This window comes from Passer domesticus, chromosome 21, assembly GCF_036417665.1.
Source record: "Passer domesticus isolate bPasDom1 chromosome 21, bPasDom1.hap1, whole genome shotgun sequence".
Taxonomy (NCBI): Eukaryota; Metazoa; Chordata; class Aves; order Passeriformes; family Passeridae; genus Passer; species Passer domesticus.
The window spans coordinates 2,359,217-2,379,123 of record NC_087494.1 but is presented as its reverse complement, the minus strand read 5'-3'; the positions used below and the strand labels follow the sequence as shown (position 1 = coordinate 2,379,123).

The following is a 19,907-nucleotide window of genomic DNA, read 5'->3' as shown; positions in this document are numbered from 1 at the left end:
ACAGGCGGGACGGGAGCGGCGCTGGGCGGGCACCGGCGTTTATTGGGGCACGGGGGAACGGGGGAACAACAGAGTGGGACCGGAGAAAGCCGCGACCCCGGGCGGTGCGGCCCGGGCTGGCCGGTACCGTCAGCAGGGCCGCGGTGCCGGTACCGGAGTCTGCGCGGGGGACTTCGGTGCCAGAACGGAGGGTGCCGGTACCAGTACCGGGAGCGTGGTGCCGGTACCGGCGTCTGTAGTGCCGGTATGGGGAGCTTCGGTGCAGAACGGGGGGTGCCGGTACCGGTACCGGGAGCGCGGTGCCGGTGCTGGTCCCGGTACCGGGGCTGTAGTGCCGGTACCGGTGGCCCCGGTGCCCCTCTTACTTCACCTTCTGCACGAAATCTGCCAGGTTCAGGGATGTTTTGACGCCTGCGGAGACATGGACGGCGTTAGTGCCCGTTCCCGGGCAGTGCCCGGTGTCCCGGCCCCGCTGAGCACGGCGGTGACAGCCAGGACAGCCAGGACAGCCAGGACTGCCAGGACTGCCAGGACTGCCCGCCCCAACCCCGGGGGGCTCCGAGGGAGCAGCGCTAAGGGGCACATGGGCACAGGGATGGACACAGGGATGGACACAGGGATGGACAATGGACACACAGATGGACAATGGATGGACACACGGATGGACAATGATGGACACATGGATAGACAATGGATGGACACAGGGATGGACAATGGATGGACACAGATGGACAATGATGGACACACGGATTGCCAATGGATGGACACATGGATGGACACACGGATGGACACAGGATGGACAAGGGACAGAGGAACGGACACAGGGATGGACACATGGATGGACAATGATGGACACAGGGATGGACACACGGATGGACAATGATGGACACAGGGATGGACACACGGATGGACAATAGATGGACACATGCATGGACACATGCATGGACAATGATGGACACAGGGATGGACACAGGGATGGACACCGGGATGGACACCGGGATGGACACACGGATGGACACACGGATGGACACACGGATGGACACATGGACACACGGATGGACAATGGATGGACAATGGACACACGGATGGACAATGGACACACGGATGGACAATGGATGGACAATGGACACACGGATGGACAATGGACACACGGATGGACAATGGACGGACACACGGATGGACAATGGACACACGGATGGACAATGGACGGACACACGGACGCGCTCTGCCTAGGGAGAAGCGGGAGGGCAGCGCCTGCTCTAGCCACGCCGCGGGACAGAGGGCCGGTGCCCCGGGGCACGCGGGGCCCGGCCCCTCGGTACCTACGGGCAGGCTGGGCTGCGGGGCCACCCCGGCCGCCAGCCGGGCTCTGCTCTTGGCCAGAGTGTGCAGGACTGGACCGTGCAGCAGAGAGGAGAGAGCGGTTAGACAGGGGACGGTGCCCTGGGGATGCCCACGGGCACCGGGAAATAATCACCCGCCGGTAATTAACGAGCTACCCACGGCCCTGAACTGGAAAAAGCTGGACATGGAGCAGGGGGAGGGACAGGGGGACTGGAGGTACCTTCCCGGGTGACGGAGGACGCCGCGTCCAGGGCCTTGGTGCCGATGTCACCCATCATGTTGTCCACGGCCTGGTGGTGCTTGAGGAAGAAGGGGCGGATGACGTTGTGGTAGATGAGCTGGGAGCCGTTCCAGGGCACGGGGGCCATGCACCACACCAGGAACAGGCACTGCGGGCACACGAGGGGCTCAGCTGCTGCAGCCCAAGGCTGGCACACTGCAGCTCCCAGGGTCTGGGCTGGGTGCAGCCCCTCTGATGCCCTAAGTTTGGCTTTCATGTATTCCAGACTCTGGACTGCACTGGTGAATAACTCTGAACTTTATATGAAGTGTCAGCAGCTCTCCTCACAGCTCAGTCACACAGAGCAATCCCTTTCCAGCCCAGAACCAAGGACACCGCTCCAGCTTCACCCCAAAAAGTGCAAACAACAGGGAATGGAGGAGAGCAACCTGAGAGGATGGGACTGCACAGCCTGGAGCTGTAACTGGACGATGAACCCCAAAATGAAAACGGACCAAAACTGATAAAAGTGTGAAAACTCGTGACCCGGGGCTCTTGCACTGCCCAAGGTGAATCCTTTGAAAGCCTTTTAATAAATCCCTACTTTATTCCTTTAACTCTGCTCCAGGGAGCCTCTTTGGGCATCGCCACCACACCCAGCTCCCCCCGCCCAGCCCCGGGCAGGAGCAGCCGGCACAGCCCTCACCTTCCCGGCGTAGTAGAAGGGGAACCAGTAGAGAAAAATGTCAGAGAAGAACTCAGCGACGCTGAAGACGCCGTAGACCACCCAGTAGGTGAGCCACATGGTGTCATCCTCCTTGTTGTTGCTCTCGATGGCTTTGATGCTGCGGCAGGACAGGGGGAGGAGGGCAGGACACGGCTGCAGCAGCCCTGGCTCGGCTCCACCTGCCCCAATCTCCACACCCCCTGCCCTGGCACGGTCCCAGCCCCTCCAGGAAGGTCTCAAGAGCTTCCCAGCCATGATTGCCACTTGGGTGAGCAGGGAGACCCTCAGCAAAGGGCGGGGAGCGCTCTCCAGGTGCGGGACAGGTACTTACGAGACGTAGGCGGGGTACACGAAGCCGATGATGTTGCAGAGCAGGGAAGCGCCGTAGCCGAACATGAGGTAGAGCCCCAGGAAAGCCACGGAGCCTGCGGGGCACAGGGGACGCTCTGGAGCCTGCTGCCACCAGGGGCGGCCCCGCTGGCTCTGCTGAGCGGGATCCTCATCCCAGAGCGGGAGTGTTCCGGGGGGTGACGACCACCCCCCGTTAATTCCACGCCGCTGAGGCGCTCGACGGAGCGAGCTCCTCCCTGCTCCTCCCCGAGGGACCCCTGACCCGCTGCTGTCACCGCCTGTCCCCTCCCCTGGCTCGGATGGGACTTTACCACCCTCGATTTCGCCCCTGGCGCGGGGCCAGGGCGCCAGGAGCCGGAGACGCCGAGAACAGCCACGGTCCAAAGTCAAGGCTCCGCTCGCGTCCCCCGGAGCCGCTCGGCATTCCCCGAGCTGCGGCTCGAGGACGAGCCCTGCCCCCGGATCGGGCTCCCGGCACCGCTGGCTCCTCTGGGAGCGGCGATCCAACCCCGCTGCTACTCAATTAGATCGTTCAGTTAATTAATTGTGCGCCGCAGCCTGCGCTCGGATGCTCGCAGGAGGCTGGGTGGGGAAGGTGGGACACGGAGGTTTTGGGGGGGAAACCACGGCAGAACCCCGCTGTCAGCAGGGCTCAGAGGGCAGGAAACCTCAGGGATATTCGGGATGGAGCCCAGCACCGGAACAAACTCCAGCAGCAGCAAGAAAGCTGGGAATTAACCTGTCTGTAGGGTGAATTAAAGCCCTCGCTCGGGCTCGGAGCGTGGATAATCCCGGCTCTGCTCGCTGCAGCATTCCTGGGCTGAGCTCCCGATCCGGGCACCCACAGCTCCGGGTCTTTCCCGGGAGACGGGCAGCAGCAGCGTGGCTTTGGAGCGGTCCCAAAGCTCCCTCCAAGGAGGGCAGGCAGGTCCAGGCAGTGCTGGGTTTCATTCCCCAAGAGCCTTAGAAGGGATTTCGCAGGATTTTAACCCCCGGAGAAATTTATGTAACAGCAAAAGCCCAGGGAAAGGCTTTGCTGAGGGAGTCACAGGTGGTGCTGCCCAGAGCTTGCTCCAAACCCCAGCCCGTGGTTCAAACACAAATTAGGGAGGGAGAAATCAGGAATTTTTAGTTCAGCGACAACTTCTCCTTTCCAGGATGGGGGTCCAGAATGCAGAATCCCTTTTGGCTGTGTCCACTCTTGCTCTACCCCACAAGTCCATCACGGCTGAGCCTGACCAAACCCCCGGGATTGTTTTGCCTGGGAGATCCCTGAGTGGCACCACATCCAAACACAACCTGCACACAGCACGGACACTTTTCCCCCCAGAGTGGGAACACCAGCCCTGCTGCAGGGGAAGGGCCAGGAAATCCAACTGGAGCCCCAGGGCTTGCAGGGACACGGGAAACAGGGAAGCCCTGAGAGGTTTGATATGAAATCTGGAATCAGAACACGTGGATGAGGCCAGCTCAAGTTGGCAGAGAGGGCACAGGGCCGAGGGTCAGAGGAGACGGATCCAGGAGGAGGATCCTGGGGGAGAGTCCGGCTGGCTCCTCATTAATGAACAACAGGGATCCGGTTAAAGGCCGGGTCCCCCCGGTGCCACCAGTGGGGCACGGGGACGAGCTGCCATCCCCAGCGCCCGCTCTGAGCCACCACCGTCTGGGGGCTCACCCACAATGGGGACCTCGAGGGTCTCTCTGCCACCTCTGACACTCGGACCACACGAGCTTCAGGATTTGGGGATTTTGTGCCTGCGGAAGGCGAGGGCAGCGCGGTGACAGCGGTGTCACCCCGGCACCCCCAGCCCCCTCCCAGCACGACCCCCAAACCCGCCTGCCCGCCCTCCCCGTGCCCCCGTGCCGAGCCCAGAGCCACGCTGAGCGGCTGCCAAGGCGCCCCACGGCCCGGGCGAGCAGAACACAGCACGTGAGAAGCGGGGGGGCCCCGCGGTACCGGTCGCACCTGTGGCCAGGTAGAGCCGTTGGACGCCGGTGCGCGCTTCCAGGCGAGCCAGCAGGTCGCCGAGGGGCCCGGGGCTGTGCAGGAAGCGCTCCAGGCGCTGCAGCACGGCGGCCATGGCGGCGGTGCCGGTGATCGCGAGCGGCGGCCCCGGAGCGGCCCCGGCCCCGCGCCCGGTCAGAGCGCCCGGGGGGCGTGCCCGGCGGGGGTGGGCGGTGCCCAGCGGAGGGGCGTGGCCAATTGGAGGCGGGGCGGGGGTGAATGCGGGCCAATCGGGCGAGGCGGTGCGGAGGGCGGGGCGGACGCCGTTGCCATGGCAACGCGCGCAGCGGGCTGATGGCGGCGCGGCCCGGGCCAGGCCCGGCGCTGCCGCTGTCGCTGTTCCCGGTGCTGCTCGCGCTGCTGGCGGTGGCCGCCACCGCCCTTCCGAGCCCCGCCAAGCCCCGCGTCTACCTGAGCAGCTGGGCGGTGCGGGTGGCGGCGGGGCTGGGGGACGCGCGGGCCCTGGCCCGCCGGCACGGGCTGCTCTTCCTGGGCCAGGTGCGGCCCGGGCGGGCCCAGCCCGCCCCGTGTGCCCCTGGCCCGACTTTCCTGCTCGTACCCGCCCTGTGTGGCCACTGTTGGTCCCCTTTCCTTGTCCCATCTTCCCTTAGGCCAGGTTGCGCCAAGCCCCATCCAACATTTCCCCTCAAACACGTCCTGGGGGTCTGGGAATGTTGTCCCAGCATCCCCCAACCCTCAGAGCAAACTGTCTCTGAGCACGCAGGGGTCAGCGAGGGACCCCCAAGGGCACCCAGCCCCTCCCCAGGACTCCCTCCTGTCCCCAAGTGCCCCTTCCTGCTTGTCCTGCACCGCGGTGTCCAATTCACCACCCTGAGCCCCTCAGCCGGCGCCAGGCTGGCACCGCTGCCCCCCGGAAAAGCTCAGAGCAGCTCTTGGTGCCCGCAGGTGATGGAGGGAGAGCCCTTCTACCACTTCAGCCAGCGCGGCACCAGGCAGAGAGCGCTGAGCAGGCACTGGGGGTGGCACATGCGGCTCAGCAGGGACCCCCAGGTAGGCAGGAGGGCGCGGGGAGCCAGGGCACAGCCGCGGGCAGGCAGTGCCCGCCACCCACGGCGCCGCTCCCCGCCCAGGTCCTGTGGTTCGAGCAGCAGACGCTGAAGAGGCGCTCCAAGAGGGGCACGGGCGTGGTGCCCACGGACCCCTGGTTCCCCAAGCAGTGGTACATGGTGAGAGCAGGCTCCTGCCCCTCTAATCCCCACCCCAGCCACGGCGTGGAGGGGACCAGTGGCGCTCCAGTGCCAGCTCCCTGCTTGGCACCACCCCCGAGGGCACGGGATGGGCTCGGGATTGTTCTGGGGTATCCCCAGTCAGGGAGACCCCACAGCCCCTCTGCTCTCTGGGCAGGGAGAAGTTCTTCCTCCTGTGCAGGGGGAATTCCTGGGATCTGCCCCTGCCTGTTCCTCTGGTGCCACTTCTGGGCCCTCCCTGCAGACAGGGACAGCCAGGGCTGAGCAGCCCCAGCTCCCTCAGCTTCTCTTTGTCAGGATGCTCCAATCCCTTCCTCAGCTCTGTGACCCTCCCCTGGGCCCAGCCCATGTCCTGAGGAGCCCAGAGCGGGGCCCAGCACCCCAGCAGGGCTGAGCAGAGGGGCAGGACCCCTCCCTGAGCGCTGGCACTGCCCTTCCCCAGACACAAACCAAGCTAACACCAGCACTGATGAGCCAGCAGCTCAGCACTCCTCCGAGGTGACCCCGATCAAATTTAATCTCTTTTCCAGAACAACGACATCCACCCCGACCTGAACATCCTCACGGCCTGGAGCAGAGGCTACACGGGGCTGGGGGTGGTGCTGACTGTCCTGGATGACGGGCTGGAGAAGGATCACCCCGACCTGGCTGCCAACTACGTAACGAGGGGGGGTCCAGGGAGCTGCTCCTGCAGGGAGGGGGGGTCAGTGCCCTCACCCCAGCCCTGGCACTGTGCGGAGGCAGCTCGGCCTCGCCAGGGCTGGATCCAAGGTTTGGAGCCTCCCGCAGTGCAATCGCACTGGGAGGAAATGTCAGAACTTGTACAGGCTCTGGAGCCCCCAGAGAGGTGTAATTACAGCAAGCTGCAGAGCCAGTACGGCTGGAAAGCGCTCCTGGCTGCCCGGGGAGGGAGAGGCAGGCCTGGGGGTGTGGAACACCAGCCTTGCCCTGGCTCGTGGCTCCTCTCCCGGGGCCACCCAGGGTCACCCCCGGGTGACTGGCACGCTGGGCTCTGTCAGCTGGGCTGCTTCCACCCCTTTGTGCAGAACCCCAGGGTCCCTGGGGCTGGAAAAGGGCTTCGGGATCATCGAGTCCAACCTGTGCCCACCTTGTCACCAGCCCAGAGCACTGAGTTCCACCTCCAGCCCTTCCAGGGCTGGGCACTCCAAACCTCCCTGGCCCCCCTTTCCCTGGGGAAATTCCTGCTGCTGTCCCACCTGGCACAGCCTGAGGCTGTTCCCTCTTGTTCTGTTGACCCTCCCGGCTGTCCCCTCCTGCCAGGAGTTGTGCAGAGCCACAGGGTCCCCCCTGCTCCTCCTTTGCTGCAGGCTGAGCCCCTCCCCAGCTCCCTCAGCCCCTCCTGGTGCTCCCTCCCCTCTCAGGACTCGGTTCAGCTGCAGCTCTGGGCACGGAGGGGCCCCGCTGTCCCCAGAGCTGGCAGGCAGTGCCAGCGCCAGGCTCGGTGCCAGGCGCCTGTGCCAAGCTGTCACAGCCCTGCGCAGGCCCTTGGGCTCACGCTGGCACCTCGCTGTGTAACAGGACCCGCTGGCAAGTTACGACTTCAACAGCAACGACCCCCGACCCCCAGCCCCGATACAGCGACAGCGACAGGAACTGGTGGGTCCTGCCCAGCTCCCCACGCTGGGGGGGTCAGCTCCGGGGGGGCCGGGGCTGGCCCAGGCCCCCCACCCCTCACAGGGTCCCTCCGTGCCCCCAGGCACGGGACACGCTGCGCAGGGGAAGTGGCAGCTGTGGCCAACAACGGGATCTGCGGTGCAGGCGTCGCCTACAACGCCAAAATCGGAGGTGAGAGGTTCCTCCACGGCAGGGAAATGAGCTGCAGCCCCCTGTGGGGATGCAGGAGCCCAGGGGGCTGCTCTGGGGTGGCAGGGTGGGTGCTGCCCCGGGGGGTTTGGTGCTCAGCCCAGCACCCAGCAGGGCAGGCTCAGGCTCCGCTGTGGAACTGAGGGTGGCAAAGGGGGTTAAAAGCTGGGAGCTCTCCCCGGGCTTAATTACAAAAGGCTTAAGAGGAGATTTAGGAAGGGCACAGACCCGTGGGGGCCTGATCTCCTTAGGGCAGGGGCATGTGAAAGCTCAGAGCTCTGAGGGGGGGCCTGGCAGGGTGTCCCCAGGCCCTCCCCTCGGTGTGGCACCTGCGGGGCTCCTGTCCCCTCGGAGCCACCTCGGCTGCTCAGCTCCCTGCCCTCAGGTGTGAGGATGCTGGACGGCTCCATCATGGACATCGTGGAGGCGCAGGCCCTGAGCCTGCAGCCCCAGTACATCCACATCTACAGCGCCAGCTGGGGCCCCGAGGACGACGGCAGGACGGTGGACGGGCCCGGCGTCCTGGCCGCCGCCGCTTTCCACAGAGGAGTCGTCCAGGTGAGCCCAGCCCTGGCCTCGGGGACAGCAGGGACACGAGGACACCCTGCTCACCCCCCTCCGCTCCTCAACAGGGACGGGGCGGGCTCGGCTCCATCTTCATCTGGGCCTCAGGCAACGGTGGCACCAACTACGACAACTGCAACTGCGACGGGTACACCAACAGCATCTACACGGTGTCGGTGGGCAGCGTGCTGGGCGACGGGCACCGGCCCCTCTACAGCGAGAGCTGCCCCGCCATCCTCACCACCACCTACAGCAGCAGGACCACCAGCAAGGTGCAGATTGTGAGTGCCACGAGAGCTCTGCCACAGCAGCAGCTCCGGGGCTGGGCTGGTCCCAGTCCTGCTTGGCTTGGTGTCCGTGTAGAGCCTCAAAAGCTCAAAGGGACCTGGAAGGAGGACTTGCTGAAGGTACTCAACCTCAGGCAGCTGTTTTGGAAACAATCCTGAGACTGCTCTGTCCCCGCAGGTGACCACTGACCTGCACCACCGCTGCACAGACAAACACACCGGCACCTCCGCCTCGGCCCCGCTGGCCGCGGGCATGGTGGCCCTGGCACTGGAGGCCAAGTAGGTGGCACTGAGAGGGACACGGCCCAGGGATGAGAAAGGGACGGGCAGCAGGAAGGCTGGGGTGCAGAGCTGTGGCCTTCCCCCAGGCCATGGGAGAGCAGGAGAGCCGTTCCCTGGAGCTCTCTGCTCCCATTGTGGCACTGAGGCAGATCATGGTGGGATCAATTTGGGCCCAGACTTGACCCAGCCTAGAAGAGACAAATCTCCCCCTAAAAACCAACCCAGACCTCTGTCCCATATCCTCCCTGCTTCCAGCCCAGCCCTGACCTGGCGTGACCTGCAGCACCTGATCATCAGGGCCTCCAAACCCGCTCACCTGCAGGCAGAGGACTGGGCCGAGAACGGCGTCGGGCGCCGGGGTGAGTGCAGGGCTCGGCCCCTCACACCCCTCCCGGCAGCCCCCAGTGGCACCGAGGGACTCACGGGTCCCTCTCTGGGTGGCACCCGTGTCCCAGTGAGCCACTACTACGGCTACGGGCTGCTGGACGCGGGGCTGCTGGTGCAGGCGGCCGCCACGTGGACAGGGACCCGGCCCCAGCAGAAGTGCTCGGTCCAGGCCGTCCAGGTCCCCAGGTAAGGGACAGTGACCCCAGTCCAGCCTCCCACGGGGCCTTGCTGTGCCCACCACAGGCACAGGGACCCAAAATGTGGGTCTGCGGTGCTTGGAGGCCACGAGGGAGGGCAGGACACCCATGGCAGGGGGGGAATGCCCTCACCGAGCTCGTCCTCGGCAGGGACATCGGCCCCAAGCTCACCGTGTCCACGGATGTCTCCTCCTGCTCCGAGAGCATCCGCTCCCTGGAGCACGTCCAGGTGCAGCTGTCCCTGAGCTACAGCCGCAGGGGGGACCTGGTGGTGGCTCTGAGCAGCCCCATGGGGACCACGTCCACGCTGGTGACAGTGCGGTAAGGACACGGGGAGCACCGGGGCTCTCTCAGCCTCCCCAGGGCTCCCAAAAAGGGGCTCGCTGGGCCCAAAACTCCTCTGGACCTTTGCCACGTGGCAGTGCCCCCTCAGAGCAGGCACAGGGTGACCCTTCAGGCACTCCCAGCTCTGCTCTCCTCCTCCAGCCCCTACGACACCAGCCAGGACGGCTACAAGGACTGGACCTTCATGTCCACTCACTTCTGGGATGAGAACCCCAAGGGGATCTGGACCCTCCAGCTGGAGAACAGGGGTGATGCCAAAAACACAGGTGGGTGCCCCATGGTGGGGTGAACCCCATTTTTACTGGGGTCACCCTGTGCTTGGTCATTCTTCCTTCCCCCACCCTTGGATGGGCAATTTGTTGGCTTCTCCTCCCTGGCCACGAGCCCTCCTCTGTTGGCTTTGAGGGTCTCCGTGGCCAGCACAGGGCCAGCAGCAGGACACAACCCCAAAGTTTGCAGCCCCTGTCCCTCCTGTGCCAGGCCAGCTGACCAGCTTCACCCTGCACCTGCATGGCACGGACGAGGACATGCCAGCCAGGCGCTCCGCTGCCACCGCCACCGACGAGTGCCTCAGGAGGGACGAGCAGGGAGCCTGCCAGGGTGAGCCAGGCTCAGGGGGGACAGTGACAACGCTCTGGTCCCCAGGGCCTCACCCCAGCCTCTCTCCACAGACTGTGGCAGCTCCCTGTACACCCACCACGGCTCCTGCCTGTCCTACTGCCCCCCACGTTACTACGGCCGGGCGCGGCGTGCCACCCCCAGGGACACCGCCCTCGTGTGTGGCAGCTGCCACCCCTCCTGCTACACCTGCCAGGGCCCCTCGGCCAACAACTGCACATCCTGTCCCTCCGGCCACACCTTCCAGGATGTCACCCGCACCTGCCAGCCGCCTGCAGAGGGCTCCCCCAGCGCGGCGGGGCTGCGCAGGGAGCTGGTGATTGCCACTGTCCTCGCCTGCAGCACCCTGCTCATGGCAGGGGTGCTGTACCCCGTCTACCGAGTGGCTTTCCGTGCTGGCAGAGGAGCTCGGTGCTGTCCCCAGGCCAGGAGGACAGAGTGACACCAGCCCGGGCTGCGGCAGGGACAGCCCGGGAGGGAGCAGGGACCGCGCCTGCCTTCCCAAATAAACCGGTTGTTTTCTTTCCAGCCGCCCCCTCCAAGGGTGATTCCCCTCCCGGGATGCTCCCACCCCTGTCCAGCTGTGCGGGGGGACAGGCGTGGTGGCTGCCCCACAGGGAGGGGACAGAGCCGTTCCCGAGGGGCCGCAGCCCCGTGCCCTTTCCCAGGCAGAGGGACGGGATGTGACTGTCCCCAAACAGCTGCACCCCTGCGGCCACGGCAGGGGCTCGGCCACCAGCCCATGTGGCTTCCAGCAGAGCAGGGGCCAGCCCAGAACCCCTCCAGAGACCCCAGTTCCTGTTCACCAGCAGCTTCAGGCCTTAAAAAGGGTCCCAGGGTGGCCACGCTGCCCACGGGGACTGGCAGAGGCACAGGGGCAGCTGTGCCCTGGCACGTGGCACCGGGCACGGATGGGACAGGGAGCGCTGCCAGCTGGGGCCCTCCCGGGGACACCGGCCCCGTGCCAGGACCCTGGCCTGCCCCAGGACACTGGGGAGGTGGTTTGTGTCCCCCCCACCCCAGCACTGTGTGTTTGCTCAGCTGAAGAGGTCTGGGAATTAAGGCAGAGCCAAACTTTTCTCCAAGCTTGTAATGACCCGTGAAAACCTTGGCTGGACCTTACAGATTACGGGGTGGGGGGGGAGCCAGGATGGAGCTTTGTCTCCAAAGGCAGGGGCACCCCCAGCCCCAGGGATGAGCTGGGACCCCTGCAAACACCAAGGGAGAGTCCTGGCACTGCCATCCAGCCCAGGCCCGTGGGGTGAGGTGCTGGCTGCCCCCGGGCACAGCTCCTCCGGGCTGGCCTAATCCTCAGCGGGCAGCTGGCAGGGCTGGAATCGCCGCTGGATCTCGGGGCGAACGTCCTCCTGCAGGGGAGAGACGGGGCAGGGGCGGGCTATGCCAGAGCGCCCATCCCCTTCCTGTCCCCATGTCCTGTTCCTATCCCCATCCCCACGTCCCCCTTCCTGTCCCATCCATATGTCCCCGTTCCTGTCCCCATCCCTATGTTCCCTTCCCGTCCCCAGGTCCTACCGCCTGTCCCAGCTGGCCCAGCACCGGGATGAGGCGCAGCAGCTCCTCATCCTCAGGGTCCCCAGACCACGGTGGCACCTGGATCCAGTTGGCAGCCTGGGGAGGGGACAGGGAGGAGCTCGGACCCCGCAGAGCTCACGGGGACACCCGAACCCCCCCGGGAGCAGCGCTGCCCTACCTGGGCAGGGAAGCCCTGCATGGTGTGGTCCAGGGCCACCGTCCTGGCCAGGTCCCTGCCCACGTGGCTCAGGTCCTTCCAGTAGCAGCCCTGGGAGCAGACACAATCCGACTGGGAGAAGCAGCGCCTGGCAGAGAGACAGAGCCGTGGGCACCCCGCCCTGGCACGCAGGGGGTCCCCAGCGGGGCACTGCCAGCACCATCACCTGATCAGCTTCTTCTTGGGGTCCAGCACCTCCAGGAGCTTCTTGGCATAGTCCTTCTTGGCAGTGGTGTAGATGAAGATCTGGCAGAAAGAGGGTGAAGGTCCCTGCATGGGCTGCTCTGGTCCCCCCCCCCCCAGCCCCCCAGGGGTCACCCCACACACCCCGGGGGCTCTGGGTACCTCGAAGGTTTTGGAAAGGCTCTCCAAGAACTCCTGCACGTGTGGACGCAGCTTCACGTGGACCTGGGAGGGAAGAGCATCTTGGAAAACCTCCAGCACCCTCATCCTGACAGCGAGGGGAGCCCCGGGGGGGTTCAGTGCCCTCAGCAGGATCCCTCACCCCTCACCCACGGGATCTCGGAGCCCCTTCAGCTACCAGGGACATTGGCACAGAGGCCACACGGGGTGGCAGTGAAGAGCCGCCTCATCCACGGCCCCAAATCACAGCTCCCCAACCCCCCCCAGCCTCAACACCCACCGAGGCCCCACCTTGTAGGAGCTCGCCTGGAAGTCGGTGGTGAAGGTGGCCGTGGCATCCTTCTGCCCGTGGGCGAGCAGGGAGGAGTAGAGCAGGGTCCCATCCTGGGGACAGGCAACAGGGTCAGGGCCAGGGCCACCCCCAGCCGAGCCCCCCAGACCCCCCCAGCTCACCAGCTCCAGGACCAGGGTGTGCTGCAGCTTCCTCCGGACCCTGCCCCTCGCAGGGGTCAGCGCCCCAGGGCTCGGCCTGGGGGGGAAGGCAGAGGGTCAGCGCTGCTGGGAGGGGGCTGTTGGACCCCCCCCTCATATTGGGGGGCTGTGGGGACCCCCCTCGCACTCACAGGCTGGGGGCTGCAGGGGCCAGCAGGGTCCTGATGCTCCACGTCGGGGAGCCCCGAGAAAAAGGAGCCCCCGGGGCAGGGCGGTGCCGGGGGTCTCGCGGGGTCTGTGGGGCAGAGGGGTCCCGTCAGCACGGCCGGGGCAGCCCCCCCGCCCCGCGCAGGGATTTCCGCGGGCAGGGACGCGCTCACCGCTGTCCCCGGGACCGGGGACTGCCCTCGGGACCCCGCCGGACCAGGCGCCCCCTTCCCGGGCGTGGTGGGGGAGCCGGGGACCCGCGCCCACCCCCGCGGGGCGCGCTCCCTCTCTCCCCGCCGGCTCTCGGCCCGGCCACGAGCCGCAGCCCTGGGCGTCGAGAGCCCCCGGTCCTCCCTGGGGGGCTTCTTGGTGCGTGGGGTGGCCCCCCGACCCGCCATGGCTGCGACCCCGGCAGGGACAAACCCCCTCCCCTCAGCAGCCCCAAATGAACCGTGGGGTGGGGCGGGAGGGAGTGTTTTTATAGGGTGGGGGGGGCACCTTTGGAGCCCAAAGCCCCCCGGAGCACCTGGAATCACTCTGGGTTTACCGGCACCAGCTGGGCTCGGCTCTGCCCCCCAGCTGCTCCCGGGGCTCATCATCATCATCATCATCCTCGTGCTGATGTCACCCCGTGCGACAAGGACCCTCCTGGGCTGACAGCTGCCACTCGGGGCACCCCGGAACCCCAGTTTGGGGACAGTCCCCAGCCACACCAGCTGGGGGGGGGTCTCATCTTCCCCTGGCACCAGCTCCGAGCCCACCCCCAGCGAGCCCCGAGCGGGTGAAGCCCCCCGGGTGCCCCAGGTCACATCCTGTCCCCGCAGGGGCCCCGCGGTGGCAGCCAGCAGCCCCAGGGTTGGGTTACGGGCGGGGGGGCTCTGGCACAGGGCGGGGGGGACACGCTCGGCTCCGGCGGAAGGGAGATAAGCGGGAGGTCCCCGACCCCGGCAGGCAGAGCCTGGCACGCGGCCACGGGGACAGGGACACGCCGCCGGGGGGGAGCCGCTCCTGGGGCTCAGCGCGGGGACACGGAGGCGACCCCCGGCTCATGGGGACACAGAGGGGACCCCCTGAAGGGGAGGGACACCGAGGAGCCCCCCTGCCCACGGGGACACAGAGGGGACCCCCTGAAAAGGGAGAACCGTCGCCAGCCAGGCGAGCGAGGGGATAAACAATTTATTTTCTGCAAAAATAACAATAAATTACCACCCCACTCCACCCCCCCGCTGCCACGCGGACCCCAAGGACGGCGAGATGGATTGGGGGGGGGGGGTCCCTCGGCATGGGAAGGGCTCGGTGCCCGGCAGGAGCACCCGGCTGGCCCCGGTGTCACCTCCCGGGGCGGTGCCAGCGGGGAGGGCTCAGGGCGGCCGGGGCTGGGGGCAGTGCCGGGCTGCCTCCCGCACCAGCCGGGCCTCGCGGGGCGTCCAGGGCCGGGCGTAGCCGTCGTCCTGCAGCAGGATGCGGTTCAGGGTGTGCTCGTGGTTCACGTGGCGCCGCGCCATCAGCAGGTACTCGCCGCCCTCGCTGAGCGGGGGGCACCCGCAGGTGTTGGGCACCCACAGGTACTCCCGGGACACCAGCGGGAAGCGCTGCCGGTACCGAGACTCCACCTCCACCTCGTAGCGCGTCTCCCGCCCCACCAGGCGCCGCGCCAGGATGCGCCCGTGGAACACTGCGGGGTGGGGATGGGGCGTGCTGAGCCCCTCCCTGGCCCTGGCATCACCCCGAGCCTCTGGCATCGCCTCTGGCACCACCCCGAGCCTTTGGCATCGCCTCTGGCACCACCCCAAGTCCCTGCATCACCCTGGGCCCCTTTGTGCCACCGACAGCAGCCCGAGCCCCTTCCTGGCCCAGCAGCACTCAGAGCCCCTTCCCATTCCTCTCATTGTCCCTGGCATCACCTCAAACCCCTTCCCATTCCCCTCATCGTCCCTGGCATCATTCTGACCCCCTTCCTGTCCCTGGCATCACCCCAAGCCCCTTCTCATTCCCCTCATCGTCCCTGGCACCGTTCTGAGCCCCTTTCCACTCCTGGCATCACCCCAAACCCTTTCCCATTCCCCTCATCATCCCTGGCACAATTCTGAGCCCCTCTCCACCCCCGGCATTGCCTCTGGCATCGCCCTGAGCACATTCCCGTCCCCGCTACCACCCTGAGCTCCTTCCCGCTCCTGTCCCTGTCCCTGGCGGTGTCCTGAGCCCCGTCCCGCCCCCGCCGCCCTCCCGAGCCCGGCCCGGCCCGGCGCTCACCGAAGTCGCTCTGGCAGAAGTGCCGGATGCGCTGCGAGCGCCCCTTGGGCGGGCGGCACCGCCCGCAGCGCCCTGCGGGGGGAAAGCTGCAGCAATTTAGGGGGCACAGGGCACTCCTGACCCCCCAAACCCCCTCACGCAACCTCGGGAGGGGAGGTTGAGGGTCCACACCCCAGAGAGGCTCACACGGGGCTCCTGATAGCCCTGGCGAGCGCTTTTAGGGTCCTTTTAGGGTCCCCGTTTATTCCCCCACCTGGGCAGCCCGGGATGCTCCCGCGGGGGCGCGGGGGGCTGTGGGGACCCCCGAGGATGTACCTGCGGCTGCCCCGTCCTTGTTCCCCCCGGGGGGGCTCCTCGGCGGTGGCTCCGTGGGGAAGGGCCGGGGGGGCTGCGCGGGGCCCGGGGCGTGCGGGGGCTCCGGGGGCGGGGGGCTGCCGGCCCCTCGGGGCTGCGGCTGCCGCAGGGGGGCTCGTGTCACCGCGGCCGAGCTGCGGGTGCCCGCGGGGCAGCCAGAACCGGTACTCGATGCCGGGGTTGGGCTCCTGCAGCAGCGCCTGGGGGGACACGAGTGGGGCTGGCAGGGGCGGTGGCAGCGGCAGGGGGGCTGTCCCCAAAGCCAGCGTGCCCCTGTCCCCCACCATCACGTGCAGGTCCTCGTGGGTGGGTCCGGGCGCCTCCAGGCTCTCGGTGCCGTCGGGGGCCCCGGCTGTAGGTCAGGAGGGTGCCCGCAGCCTCGTAGGGCCCCGGCCAGGCGATGGCCCAGTCGCCGTTGAGGACGTAGCGCCCGTCACTCGCCATCAGCGCTGCGGGAGGGAGCGCTCCGGTAACGCGAGCCCCGCGCGGCCCCGGGACCCCCGGCCGGGTCCCCACCGGAGGCCTCTCCCGGCGTGGGAGGGCGGCGTGGGCCGGGAGCCGCGCTCGGGGCTCCGGGATCCGCGTTCCTGCGGGATCCGCGTTCCTGCGGGATCCTGGCTGCGGGCCCGAGCCGCAGCCGAAGCCCGGGGGGTGCAAAGCCAGCCCCGAGCCCCCAGACCCCGGCTGGGATGGGGGAGGGGGCTCCAGCTGCATGGGAAAGGGACGGGGGTGGGGGTGGAGGTCCCGGTGCTGCAGTGGCCGCTCTGGCCCCGGTCCAGCTCAGCCCTTCCCAAATCGCGGCCGCGGCCTCTGGAAAATTGCCCCGAGCGCTTGCGAGTTCAGTGACCCCGCCATGCTCAAAACAGCATCCGAGGGAGGGAGCGGCACGGCACGACAAGGGACAAACATGGCACAAACATGGGACAGCACGGCGTGACACGGCCACCCCTGCCCTGCCCTGGCCTGGCCTGCCCGCACACGCAGCTGGCACCAGCCCGGGCCAACTGGGAGGGACTGGGACGGACTGGGACGGAGGAAGTTCAGTCCTACCCAGGTAGTTGCGGCTCTTGTCCGTCACCTTGATGTGGGTGGCCCCGGCCGGGATCTTGGTCACATTCACATATCCCAAATATCCTGTGGAGTGGGGAGGGGGCAGAGTCAGGGCAGAGCCTGGGCAGGGCCCAGGGGGCACCACGGGGGGACAGAGAGGGAGGGGACGGGCACAGAGGGGACCCGGGGCTGGGACATTGACCCAGCTGGGCCCCCCGTGCTGGGACATCAGGGACATGTGGGCACAGGGACTCTGAGTGCCCCCAGGAACCCCTGGGGACATCAGGGACATGTGGGCACGGGGACTCTGAGTGCCCCCAGGACACCCCTGGGGACATCAGGGACATGTGGGCACAGAGGCTCTGAGTGCCCCCAGGACAGTCCTGGGGACATAAGGGTCCCCCCACCCCCCAGGAGTGACCCCTCTGCAATGAGTTCATCCCCCCAAGCTGCTCCGAGTCCGTCCCTGCATGTTGGGGACAGGGAGGGACCAGAGACAGCGACCCTCTGGATGGGGGACAGGGAGAGGGGATGGGACAGCAGGCGATGCCTTGGGGACACGGATGGGGACAGGAGGACAGGGGAGCCAAGAGCCAAAGCATTCACCCATGGAGGGGGCCGGGGCAATGGTTCATTCACCGGAGGAGGGGTCCGAGCCCTGGAAGAGCCGGTGCACCAGGACGCACGAGCCGTGGCCGCCGCCGCAGGGCCCGCAGGCGTCGGGGCGCGAGCCCAGGATCCCGTCACAGCCCACGCTCTGTGGGGAGCCCCGACACCCCCTCAGCGCGGGCCCGGGGGGTCCCGGGGGGTCTGGGGGGTCCCTGGGCACACCCACCAGGCAGCGCCCGCCGACGCACAGGTCCGGGGAGCCGGGGCCGCAGCGGGTGCCGTCCAGCACCCGGCCGAAGCTGTAGTAGAAATTGTGCCCCTCGGCCAGGCAGTTGAGGTCGCAGAGGTTGGGGGCTGCCAGAGCAGGGCGAGAAGGGGTTGGGGTGATGCCGGGGACAGCCGTGAGCCCCCGGTGATGCTGTCACCACGCCGGGACTCACCTCCGTGGAAGGGCACCCAGCGGTAGCGGGCGGAGGTGCCCAGCACGGGCCGGTTGTCGTAGAGGGAGCACTGCATGGCCCGGAAGGGCACGGAGCCGCTGGGGCAGCCCTGTGGGAGCATCGGGATGGAGCACCGGGATGGAGCCATGGGGAGCGGGGACAGCCCCGTCGGTGCCGCGGCGCTCCCGGCGCTCACCTGCAGCTGGCAGAGCCGGTACTGCCGCGGGTCCCCCGGGCACGGCTGCTCCTCGCTGGTCCTGCGGTGACAGTGACAGCACGTGTCCCCACCGTGTCCCACACAGCTCGCCAGGACCACGATGCCACCGAGCCACCGCAGGGCCGGTGCTGCCTGGTGGCACCAGGCCTTGGGAGCTGGGCACACAAGGCCGTGCCGTGGGATTTGGGTGCCACACGGGGTTTGGGAGCTGGGGACACCCCTGGGGGGGGTCTGTGCTGCCCATCCCCCACTGACCTCAGGCACCTCCGCCTGCGCAGGGCGACGCCGTCCCCGCACGAGCTGGAGCAGGAGCTCCAGGGTCCCCAGGACCCCCAGGTCCCCTGGGGCCGAGCAGGGGCTGGGGGCTCAGGGACTCTCGCTGGTGTCCCCAGGGCTGGGTCCTGCGTGAGGAAGGGGATGGTCAGCGCTGGGGGTGGGATGAAGGATCCCTGGGGTGCCCCAGCCCCCCGAGCTGCCCCCCCAGCTGCCCCCCAGCCCCCTCACCTGTGCCATGCCCACCAGGCTGAGCCAGGCCAGCAGCAGCAGCCGCCAGGACCTGCGGAGCAGAGAGCCCTGAGCCGTCCCCAGGGACAGGGGGGGTGGCACCGGGCTGTCCCCCAGCCCAGCATCGCCGCCGAGGCGGGGCCACCGCCGAGCCCCCCCGGGGACCCCAGCGAGGGGCACGGGAGTGAGGGGGGGGCCAAGCCCAGACCCAGCTGAGGGTCCCCAGGGAGGGGACGGGGGTCTGGTTCCACCCAGGCGGGTGGGGGACACGCCACAGGTGAGGCCGGGTGATGACACAGGCTGGTGACACGGCCTGGGTGACGCCGTGTCCCCCACACGTGCCCACGCAGCCCCGGGACGGGCGACGGCCCCGCCGCCCCCGGGGCCCCGCGGCGGGCCGGGATCGCTGCCTGCCGGGGCAGGACCAGACCTGCACGCCGGGGCTCCGCGTCGCTCCCGATCCGGATCCGGCCCCTCGGTGGGGCGAGCAGGGTGGGGGGCAGCGGGAGGCCCCCGCAGCGCCCGAGCCTGCAGCACCCCCAAAGCGCCCGGCCCGGGGTGGGGGAGGCGCCGGGGGGGTGCGGGGAGCGCCGGGGTCCCGTTCCCGTGTCGGGGAATCCCCCGGCAGAGCCGCTCCCGTCCCGCCGCGCGGCTCCGGGGGGTCGCGGGTGGCCACCGGCAGCGCCCGGCTCCGGGTCCCCCCAGCAGGACAGGGGAAGGGCCGGGGGGTCGCGCTGCCGCCGCTCCGGGGGGGGTGTTTGGAGCGTCCGGACCCCGCCGAGGCTCGGGCGGTGCCGGGTGGGTGATGCCCGCACCCCGCTGGCAGCGCGGGGGGCACCGCGTGCCTCAGTTTCCCCGCAGGAACTCCGGGGCAGCGCTGAGGCGCGGGGCGGGGGGGTCCGCGAGGGTTAAAGCAGAAACCAGGAGCTTACCCAGCAGCGTGGGGTCCCCCGCGGGGGTCGGGGCCGTCCCCACGGGCCCCCCCGACCATGCCGCCCCTCGTCGGCGGCGTCCCGGCGGCTCAGTCCCGGCTCGGCGTCCCGGCGGCGGGGAGCGGGGGGGGACCCGGGCCGAGCGGGCATCGCCTGCGCAGCTCCGGGGGGGCCGGGCGAGGCTTCCCCCCCCGCTCCCGGTTCGCCTCCCGTCCCTCCCCGCCGCGTTATTAATATCCAGCCCCAAAGGTGCGCCCAGCCCTCCCCGGCCGCCCGTTAACCCTTGGGGGCCCGGAGAGCCGGCGGTCGGGAGGGGGGGGCTTTTGGCGTCCTGGGGGGGTTCGGGTGCTGCAAAACAACATCAGCGCCCCCCCCGGGAGCCCCTCGGCCCCAGCGGCGGAGGGGAAGAGGCAGCAGGACCTCCCTGCGCGGCCGGA

General features: G+C 68.2%; 3 protein-coding genes across 3 annotated transcripts; 1 reads left to right on the top strand and 2 right to left on the bottom strand.

Annotated features, from left to right (window-relative positions):
• Positions 1-21: 21 nt before the first annotated feature.
• On the bottom strand, positions 22-4,818 carry REEP6 (receptor accessory protein 6). The gene is made up of 5 exons (XM_064396164.1): positions 4,609-4,818; positions 2,623-2,716; positions 2,271-2,409; positions 1,565-1,733; positions 22-411 (listed from the first exon to the last, which is right to left on the bottom strand). Exons 1-5 carry the CDS (start codon positions 4,721-4,723, stop codon positions 362-364), a joined length of 567 nt encoding a protein of 188 aa, XP_064252234.1. The 5' UTR covers positions 4,724-4,818; the 3' UTR covers positions 22-361.
• A 123-nt stretch (positions 4,819-4,941) lies between these two features.
• PCSK4 (proprotein convertase subtilisin/kexin type 4) lies at positions 4,942-10,801 on the top strand. The gene is given in 16 exon segments (XM_064396122.1): positions 4,942-5,145; positions 5,554-5,658; positions 5,739-5,834; positions 6,386-6,514; positions 7,395-7,430; positions 7,432-7,472; positions 7,573-7,661; positions 8,065-8,237; positions 8,312-8,524; positions 8,709-8,809; positions 9,068-9,171; positions 9,268-9,385; positions 9,547-9,717; positions 9,883-10,007; positions 10,222-10,341; positions 10,413-10,801. Coding segments are annotated over 16 exon segments (2,214 nt in total).
• Positions 10,802-14,292: 3,491 nt separating this feature from the next.
• On the bottom strand, positions 14,293-19,655 carry ADAMTSL5 (ADAMTS like 5). Its single transcript, XM_064396140.1, is given in 14 exon segments — positions 14,293-14,786; positions 15,365-15,436; positions 15,680-15,830; positions 15,832-15,918; positions 16,003-16,065; positions 16,067-16,167; positions 16,769-16,852; positions 17,408-17,525; positions 17,604-17,731; positions 17,818-17,926; positions 18,014-18,074; positions 18,290-18,435; positions 18,539-18,590; positions 19,471-19,655. Coding segments are annotated over 14 exon segments (1,545 nt in total). The 5' UTR covers positions 19,530-19,655; the 3' UTR covers positions 14,293-14,472.
• Positions 19,656-19,907: the final 252 nt, after the last annotated feature.

What these genes read in the sequence shown, in the direction of transcription:
- REEP6 (XM_064396164.1), bottom strand. Translation starts at nt 4,723, where the DNA reads ATGGCCGCCGTGCTGCAGCGCCTGGAGCGCTTCCTGCACAGCCCCGGG. An exon ending in ACGGCTCTACCTGGCCACAG is followed by an intron (nt 2,717 to 4,608) that starts GTGCGACCGGTA and finishes TGTGCCCCGCAG; the next exon opens with GCTCCGTGGCTTTCCTGGGG. An exon ending in GTCCTCCGTCACCCGGGAAG is followed by an intron (nt 412 to 1,564) that starts GTACCTCCAGTC and finishes ATGTCTCCGCAG; the next exon opens with GCGTCAAAACATCCCTGAAC.